The sequence below is a fragment of the Marmota flaviventris genome, chromosome 2, assembly GCF_047511675.1.
Source record: "Marmota flaviventris isolate mMarFla1 chromosome 2, mMarFla1.hap1, whole genome shotgun sequence".
NCBI classification, from domain to species: domain Eukaryota; kingdom Metazoa; phylum Chordata; class Mammalia; order Rodentia; family Sciuridae; genus Marmota; species Marmota flaviventris.
In genome coordinates this window covers 15,902,786-15,912,498 of record NC_092499.1, presented here as the reverse complement: position 1 = coordinate 15,912,498, position 9,713 = coordinate 15,902,786, and the positions used below count along the sequence as shown (strand labels likewise).

The 9,713-nt window shown below is 46.0% G+C and overlaps 1 protein-coding gene across 1 annotated transcript; it reads left to right on the top strand.

Annotated features, from left to right (window-relative positions):
• Positions 1-3,176: 3,176 nt before the first annotated feature.
• Positions 3,177-4,577, top strand: LOC114089611 (sperm motility kinase 2B-like). Its single transcript, XM_027931482.2, has one exon. It carries the CDS (start codon positions 3,177-3,179, stop codon positions 4,575-4,577), a length of 1,401 nt encoding a protein of 466 aa, XP_027787283.2.
• Positions 4,578-9,713: the final 5,136 nt, after the last annotated feature.

Sequence of the window (9,713 nt, the reverse complement as noted above, 5' to 3'; positions counted from 1 at the left end):
AAATCAGATATTCCTCAGGACATTAAACAGAGAGAATCTAAGCAGTTACATATGCATTAGTGTCTTAAGTTCCTTCCACAGGAGTCCCAATGTCCAGAGAGGCATTTACACAGTGTGTTTGTTAAAAGGTTAGAATTTGGGATTAGATCTGATCCCTTTTAGGCCAAGCACATGACCTATTGTGTCCTTAATTTCTCTCAGCCTCAGCTCTGTCATAGGTAAAATAGATTGTTGTAAGCCTGGAATGAGATTATGTATGAAAAGCACACATATCCATTGCTTTGTATAGTGAGCCTCCATGTATGGCAAAATTTAGGGGAGCTCCTTCCCCAGCCCTTCATTCATGGTCTGCAAGGATGGCAATTTGCCTTTCAAAGCAAAGAGTTATTACATTTGTAGGCTGAAAATGAAAGTACATAGAAGTTCTGTACAGTTATGCCAGCATAAAATAAAGTTTGAGTTCTGCTGCTCTTTGGGTGCCATTTGCTGATACATGTCTCATTCCCACAATAGTATCACTGTGTGAGAAAGGGGCTCCCATCCTTTGACATCAATTATTTGGAAAAAAAAAGGAATTGAATGGCTTGAGTGTAGCTATGATGAGGTCTTCCAAAACCCAACATTATTAAAAAATAATTTAGAATTTAAATGGCAAGTCTACTGAATTACTGTACAAATTTTCATTTTTAAAAGTAAATATCAGTCTTCATAACCACCTGAAGCAAAAAAATATGGCAATATAGACCATATCCCATGCCATGAAGCTAAATTACCAAATTTAAAAAAAAAAATTGAAATTAAACTCAGTGTATACCACAAAGGACTCAAACTAGAAAATAGAAAGATAAAAGAAAATCTCCGAAACCTAGGAAAATAACACATTTCTAAATAATCTAAGGGTCAAGTATTTAAAGGGAAGGAAAATAGATACTGAACTTAGTGAAAAATAACATTTAAAAGTTTGAAGAGATACCAGGCATGGTGGCACATACGTGTAATCCCAGTAGCTTCAGAGGCTGAGGCAGGAGGATGGAGAGTTCAAAGTCAACCTCAGCAAAAGCAAGGTGCTAAGCAACTCAGTGAGACCTTGTCTCTAAATAAAACACAAAGTAGGGCTGGGGATGTGGCTCTGTGGTTCAGTGCCCCTGTCCCCTGAGTTTAATCCCCAGTACCAAAAAAAAAAAAAAGTTTGTAGAATACATCTAAATTAGTACTTGGAAATTGATAGCATTAAGGAAATTGATGGCATTAAAAACACATTAGAAATTAGGAAAAGGCACAAATCAAAAATAATTTCTACCAACTGGGTCTTGGGTGTTGGGAGGGTTGGAGTTTTAGAAGCAAATAAACCAAAATCAAGCAGAAGACAGAATGAATGAATATCAGAGCAGAGATTAACTATATTGAAAACAGAGACAATGAGCTTCTTGCTTGAAATGATAAATAACATTCACAAATTAGTAATAATATTGATGAAGGAAAGAATAGGTTAATTTTCAATATCAAGTATTAAATGGAATATTAGTTATGACAGACCCTGAAGACATAAACAGCATAATAAAGAAATAGTGTTGCTGTTGTTGGGTACCTGTTCTGCCCCCAATGGCTCAGTATTGACAGCTTGGTCTCAGTTTGGTGATGCAGGCCAGTAGAATCTTTAAGAGGTGAACTAAGTGAAAGGTTATTGGATCCCCATTTGGCATCAAGAATTTGCAAGAGCATGCCCACTAAGAATATGCACTTCACTGATAAACCCAAGAAGTTGCGTGAACGTATGGATTGATGGAGAAACATCAAATGACAAAGTTCAACACCTATGAATAAAAACTCTTAGAAAAATAGGAATAAGCATGTTATATGTTAAATTATGTCTTGTAGAGCATTTGTATAGGTTCTAGCCACACACCTAGAATAAGCCCTTTTTTCAGAAATGGCAATATTTTGATGTAATTATCTAAGATGGGGACATAATGGAATAGGGCAAGCTGTTGTTCCAGTGTGAGTGGCGTCCTTATAAGGAGAGGAGCGTGGGCTACTGGCCCAGTGGGACTTGTGACCTTATAAGGAGAGGAGGGCCGGCTGCTGGTTCAGTAGCACCTTTGCCCTTATAAGGACAGGAGAGGGGCTGCTCATTTGGTGGGCCTTGTGCCCTTATAAGGAGAGCTTGTTGATTCACAGGGCCTTGTATCCATTAATTATTATCTCCTCTCATATCTGTTTGACCTCTCACATGAAATATTTAATTTCCATCCCTGTCATTTTTGGTGTCCTACAGGTATTTCTGTGCAGTTCCCCCTGGCATTGCCTTTAACATGAGCCAGAGAGACAACTCTGGTGTGAAGCTCTAGCACCATAGCTTCAGGACCAGAAAATGCTCTTCTTGCATATCTCTACGCGTCCCCCTCAGTTACAGCAGTAACACATATGCATCGTGTATAGGACTGTATGGAGAAATCATGATGAACATTTAAGCCTCCCTCTCTCAGCACCACATGTGTTCCTACTGTGCTCTAAGGTGTCTTAGGGAACAGAACACTCTGTTATAGTATCACCATGTGAGTGAGGTGCTACCATCCTTTTCACACCAGTTATTCCAAGTTCAAAGAAAAAGGAATCGAATACCTTCAGGGTAAATGTGTTGTAATGTTTCAAAGCAAAAAGTTATAGATTTGTAGGCTGAAATGAAAACTACATTGAAGTTCCACCCAAATATTAATTGCTAAACAAGTAACTATCAGTCTCCAGAACCCACTAGAGCAAGAAAGGCCTGGAGTCCTTCCTTGTTCCCAGTCTGCAAATGGAAGCAGTTCTGGAGGCCCCAAAGGGAGATGACCCCTGGGAGTTATGGCCAGGCATGACTGGGTGATGACTTGCTCTGATGTCACAAGGAGCCATTGTGAACAAGTTTCAAAGGGCAGGTATGTAAGAGAGTGGCCACGGCTGGGTTTTTGTCCACAAGTACAGGAAGCTCTTGGTGGTGACCTGTCGGACTCCCAGCTAGTTAGTGTGTTTGGTGGTTGGTGGTTGGTGGTTGGCGGTTGTTGGTGGTGGTCTTTGGATATTGGTTCTTTGGTTTGGTTTTGTTGTTTTGTCTTGTTTGTGTTTTTGATTTGGATTTGTTGTTTTAGTCTGTTATTTTTTTTAAGCTAGCATCCTTGGTGGTGTTCCTGCTTAGGATGGATAGCCAGAGTAGTGAGACTAGTGTAGTGTCGCAGAAGCCCAGCTCCTGCCACGAGGCAGTCCTGAGGGACCACCAGTACGAGGTCCTGAGGGACATCGGGTGTGGCGGGTTCGGCCAGGTCCAACTAGCCCGCCATTGCCCCACAGGAGCAGAGGTGGCAGTGAAGGTCCTGCCCAAGACAGTGCAGAACCTCCCGTTCCTGTCCGAGCCCGATACGATGAGGAGCCTGAAGCACCCCCACGTGATTCAGTTGTTTGAGGTGGTGGAGACGCCCCAAAATATCTACATGGTGATGGAGCACGGAGGTGGGGGCCAGCTCCTGGACCACGTCCCCGAGGGAGGCCTGCAGGAGAAGGAGGCGCGCAGGCTCTTCCGGCAGATAGTGAGCGCCGTGGGCTACTGCCACGACAGGGGCATCGTGCACCGGGACCTGAAGCCAGAGAACATCGTGCTGGACGCCAGAGGCCAGGTCAAGCTGATCGACTTCGGCTTCAGCACCACTGTCCAGCCTGGGAAGAAACTGCACGAGTTCTGGGGCACCCTCTCCCCCTTTGCCCCCGCGATTATCCTGAGGCAAGCGTACGAGGGCTCCCCAGTGGACGTCTGGAGCCTGGGGGTCATTCTGTACTTCATGTTGACAGGGCGGTGCCCCTTCACGGGGCCCACGGCTAAGAAGATGCTGAGGCAGATGGTGCGGGGCGCCTACTGCCTCCCCCACCGCGTTTCTGTGGCAGCGCAAATCCTCATCCGCCAGATCCTGACCCGGGACCCCCGCAAGCGGCCCACGGCCAGGCAGATCCTTCAGCACCCCTGGCTGGCGCAGGGGGAGCAGCCTGTACCCCGGGTTTATGGGGAAGCCCTCCCCAGACACCCGGACCCCGAAATACTGACCGTCATGTTCGATATGGGATACGATCTGCACAAGACCTGCGTGTCTCTGGCCAAGAGGAAGTTCAACGCAGCCATGGCCACCTACCTCATCCTGGAGCACCAGAAAAGCCAGGGGGCGGGCGTGTTCCAGGGGACCGCTGCGCCCCCCAGGGTGAAGCCTCGCCCTCGCCCCCGCCCCCGCCCCGTGGATCCTTCCAGCTCCCTGCTCCTCCCCAAGAGGTGTCCCAGTGAGCCTCCCCTTCGCCCCTTGCCCTGTGAGCCTCCGTTGCAGGAGGAGGCCCAAGTGTCAGGGCAGAGGCACATCAGAATTGCCAGCCAGCCTGCCATCCATTTCCACTTTCCGCCTGCAAGGACCCCCGCATCTGATTCAGCCTCCCAGACCGACTCTGGGCAATGCTGTGCCAGCAGAAAGTTCTGGAAGCGGGTGGTGGGGAGGATTGCTTCCTCTGGGCTACAACTGTGCTGTTGCATTCCACGTGTCAGCAATAAGGTGGCTCCAATGTAAGTCCAGAGACCTGCCAGATACACCGAGGGCCTCCAATGAAGGGGAGGGCACAGCCCGAGGACCTGGGCCCTGTGGAGCCTCACTCCTCGTGTGGCCCTTGGCTATGTGGACTCTGAAGACCTGCAGGAGCAAGATGTGCCGACTGCCTCAGGTTCCTGTGCCTGGGTTTCAGCTGAGAGCACTTCTGCCTCCACCAGGACATCAGGACCCTTCTCTGTCCCCATCTGCAGAAGACATCAGACTGTCTCCCTGGGATGCTTCGCCTACCCTGCTCCTTTGTCCTTTCTCCCATTTTTTTGAGATGTTAAAATTTGTTTCAAATTGTTTAATTAAATGATTATGTAAGAAATCCTTATGTTAACTCACAATGGTGGGGTGTGGCTAGGGAAGAATAGAGGTACTTTGGATTACCAGACAGAAGGGAGTGAAGGGGGAGGGGAGAGGGGTCTGGGAGTTGGAATGATAGGGTAATGAAGTCCAACTATGTGCATATATATTACACCACCAGTGTAACTCTCCATCACATACAACCAGAAGAATGAGAAGTTATACCACTTCTGTATGTATGTATGATGTGTCAAAATGCACCAGTCATGTGTAACTAATTAGAACAAGTAAAGAATGTGGAACAATCAAAATAAAATTTAAAAATAAAATTTAAAATTTCTAATACCATCATCAGAGGTGATGTCTTAGTTTCTGGAAGATCTCCACCTATTCCCCAGAAAGATAACAAAGATTCTTTCTCCTTTAGCTATCTCTCTGTCTCATTTCTATCATAGAATAATCATCCTACAATCTCCTAAACTTTAGAGGGTGATTTGTTAGCAAAGCTCCCTCTTCTCCATTCTTTGGCCACACAATAGTCTTTTTCTCCTAACCCTTGTGTCTCATTGATTTTTCTTGAATTGAACTTCTTGAAATTATGTTGGGTTACAGCCTGAGTGACCCTGCCCAATGGACATGCTCTTTGTGCTAGTCTCTAGACTGAGCTCTTAGCACAAGTCATCTCATTGATGCTCATAGCTACCCTAGGGGTATAATTGTCCCACTTAAAGATGAAAAAAGAATCATACAGCTGACAAATGGCAGAGTTGAGTTTTGAATCCAGGGATCTGCTTTCAGGACCAGCAGGTTCAACCACTGACCATCAGTTGCTGGGCTCTCAGGGACAAGAGGGTAGAGGGGAACAACCTGGCATTAGGAGGCAGATAAGGGTCTGCATTCCTTGCTCCTAGCTGTGTGAGCACAGACAATCTCTAGCCTCTTTGGGCCTCATTTCCTCATCTGAGTGGGAGAGGAATTGTTTACTTGGATCCAGGGAGACAATAATGCAGGTTAAGAACATTCAGCATATTCAAAGCAGTTACTCTGTGCCAACCCTGGGGACACAGGGGGGTGAATAGTACAGACATAGCCTTCCCTTCTGATGCTCAAACTATTGGTGGAACCAGAAAAGGAACCATCTGGGGTATTGCAGTAGGTCCTGGGAGCACTGAAAGGGGAGTCAAGGAAGGTTCTATATGAGCTGAGGAGTTGGGGCACCAGGAGTAGGGAATGTTCCAGAAGGAGAAACAGCATGGTAGAGATCTGGTAAGAAGAGAGTCCACAGTGCATCAGAGGCTCAGGGTGCTGAACAACATGAAGACCACAAGAGCACAAAGGACTAAAAGCTTGAGCAGTCCTCTGACCTTAGGTTGCAGCGGGTTGTCATTCTAGGGTAGAGGACAGAACCAGAGGGGCAGAGGTCAGAGAGTTTGTGGGTCTTGGAGGGCAGATGGGGTGAGGCTGCAGGAGAGGCTAGACCCAGGTCAGGAAGGGCCTTGAAGACCACAGGAGGACTTTGTTGGACCATGGGGAGCCATTGAAGGTGACTGAGCAAGGGAGAGCCAAGATCATCATCATGCTTCAGGCAGATCACTAATCAAGAAGAGAAGCTCAGACGTGGAAACTTCACCTTGTCCCTTTAGAGAGGAAACCAGACTCAGAGAATTCTGTGACTTTCCAGAAATTTTGCTACTTGCCCACATTTGTGATGTATCTATTGTAGAGGACAGACGAGGCAGGGCACCGAAGATAGCAGGAAACAGTTTTATTTGGCTCAGAAGGCACGGCTTTCGCTGTAACCCATTAATCCCCTGAACCCCGAGTTCAGGTAGTTTCAGAACTTTATACCCAGCATGTAAGGGGAGGGGCTCACAAGTTCCCAGTCTGCAGAAGTTCACATAAAGGCAACTTTTTCTTTCACTGTTCTTGGCAAGTTAACCCTTCAAGGACAACACCTGAGAAGGGGAGAACTTCTTCTCTCCTTTCTTTCCTCCCCCTGCCAACTTCTCTTATCTTAGAAATGTAGACATCTCTGTGAAGCCCTGCTCCAGGCCAGAGGCCTTGTTAAAGGATTTGTCTTGTTTTTTTTTTTTAATCACACTTTGCATTTGCAAACATACTTCTACAAACTACTATACTGGGTAAATGTTTGTGGAAAAACTAGTAAAGGGGTGTCTAGCACTTGGAGTGCTGATTTCTTCCAGGCCAGTGGCCAAGTAAAACAGGGCAACAGGAAAATAGGAAGTTTAACTACATTGAACTCTTTTGTAGAGACTTGTTTTGCTGACAGTCCTAAAATCAGCCATGGTAAAGAGTTCTGAAGAAATTTTCTATGGAGAAGGCGGGCCACTACATTTCTAGTTCCTTGCAGAGATTACCCACAAGACCTAAAGCCAGGAAGAGATTGTTGAATGGCAAAGTCAAGTCAGGGGAGCTAGCAAGGGGCAGAATGCTCAGAGGTCTGCCAAGGGCAGGAAGAGCCCTGAGGTAGGGTGTAGGGAGCTGCAGGGGGTGGTGTGCAGCAGGGACACCATGATGCAGGGCGTGTGGGGAGTCACAGGGAGACAATCCAGCTTCTGTGATGTCCCTGAGGCCCTGTCCCCTCCCAGGGTTCCCTCACCTGGCCCTGAGGTAGCTGAGGCCAATGTTGTTCTGAGCCATAGGCACTCTCCACAGCCCAGGCCAGGCCCTGCACACGCAGCCCCATCTGAGGAGGAGCCAAACCTAGAGCAGGTGGCAGGACCCTGATCCCTGGCTCAGCCTGCTGCCTCCACCTAGGTCACTCCAGACCCTGAGACCCCCCCCCCAAACACATATGCAGGAACTGGATGGAGACACTGCCTGAGGGAGACAGTGGCAAGGCCTGTGTTGACCCTGAGCGAGCCTCCGCATGGCTCTGAGCCTCAGCTTCCTCACCCAGGCCAATCTCCCCTTGGCACCTCTCCCAGGTTTATGGTAAGGCTGAGAGGGGACCACGAGCAGGGATGTGTCTCCACTCTGTGGGCTGGGATGTTCCCTCTGGTCCTGGCCTGGAGAGCACTGAATTGCACCGTGGGGAAATTCTGCCTGATCAAGCATCTGGGGCTGTGGTCATGCTAAGGAAGTCTCAGCTTGCTGTACTTCTTTCTTTTTCTCTCTCTCTTAATGGTACTGGGACTTGAACCAGGGAAACTGTACCACTGACCTACACCCCACCCTTCCACTCTCCACCCCCATTTTTTTTTTTTTTTAAGATTTTGAGACAGGGTCTCCTTGAGTTGCTTAGGGCAACTCAAACTTGCGATCCTCTTACCTCCGCCTCCTGAATTCCTGGGATTATAAATGTGCATCACCATGCCTGGCTGCACATCTCTCTTTACCTCTTTTCTCTCACTTGTTTATGAGCTTTTTTAAAAACAAACCTGAGAGGTTCCAGGTTTTCTCCAAAAGACCAGAGCAACTCACTAGAATTATACCATGTTTTTGTGTTTGATTTTCTTATGCTCCAAGAAGCACTACAATTTTTTGTATTTAAAAGGAAACTTTTAGACTTCACTAACACTTTTAATGTTTATTCTCTCTACTCAGCAACTCTGTGTCTAGAAATTTATTCTATGGGTACAAACACATAAATATGAAAATATAAATATATTTTCAGATCAAGGTTATTGGAGCATAATTAATTCATAACTCTAAAGACTGAAGAACAATGTAAATGTCCATCAATAGGGGAATAAGTTAGCTAATTTATGGCACAAATATAAATGGGTACAATTCTCAAAATAGATAAGTTAATATCTGTATGTACCACTGTCTGTGAGTGTGTCCATAATGTACCGTTTAAGTAGAAAACAAAGTTGCAAAATTGTAGTGGTAGTTTTAAAAACAACCATAATTTAATTAGATGCAAAATACAAACATTAGTATGTATGTAAGTAGGGGGAACCCTATAAAAATAAACTCAACTATTTATCAGTTTAAACAGAATTTCCATAAGATAAATTGCTACCACAGAGTCACTGACTAAAGTAAGAAAGCATTTTAAAATGTTCTCAGAGTCTAAAATACAAAAATTCACAAAGGGAAGGTTTTCTCTTTCTGTATCACATATTCTGGGAATGGGTTTTGGGCATATTCTTTAAACACTTTAATAAATTAATTATTATAAAACTAGACAATACACTCAGATAACAGAGGCCTTGGAGAGACAGGTTTTAATTCAGAGAAGGGACATTAATGAGCCTGGAGACCCCTCCTGGGCTGCAGCTTAGCGTGGCGGCCACAAACTCTTTCAGTCTTTCCCTCTTCTTCCAGAAACAAGTATCCCCAGCAGAGAGTGGATGGTGGAAGAAATGTGTAGTCCAAGCGGCTCCTCTGTCTGGAAGTTCATCACCTTGATTCTTTCACTTGATTTGCACAATAACCCAATGAGCTTGTGGTCTCCTTCCATCTCCAAAGCTGGAAATCCTGCTGATGGGACTTCTGCTTCCATTGTTACATCCCTGACCCTGACTCTCCCACCTGGTTCTTGTTAAGGACTCTGTGAGAACACTGGGCCCATCCAGGTGACCCAGGATGTCTCCTTGTCTCAAGATATTATCCCACCTGCAAAGCCTCCTTTTGATATGCTAGACAACGTATTCATAGGTTTAGGGGATTAGGATGCAGACATCTTTGGGGGCCATTCTTCTGCCTAGCATGTTGGAGAAGTCATTACAAAGTACAAATGGAGGAAGAGGGAATTGCTGGAGTGTGAGTGGAGGTGGGTGGAAGAACATTCCAGAAGAGGACACAGCACAAACCAGGGCTCTGAGGTAGGAGGGAGGATGA

Bases quoted from the DNA above. Each gene is read 5' to 3' on its own strand.
- LOC114089611 (XM_027931482.2), top strand. From the start codon at position 3,177: ATGGATAGCCAGAGTAGTGAGACTAGTGTAGTGTCGCAGAAGCCCAGC.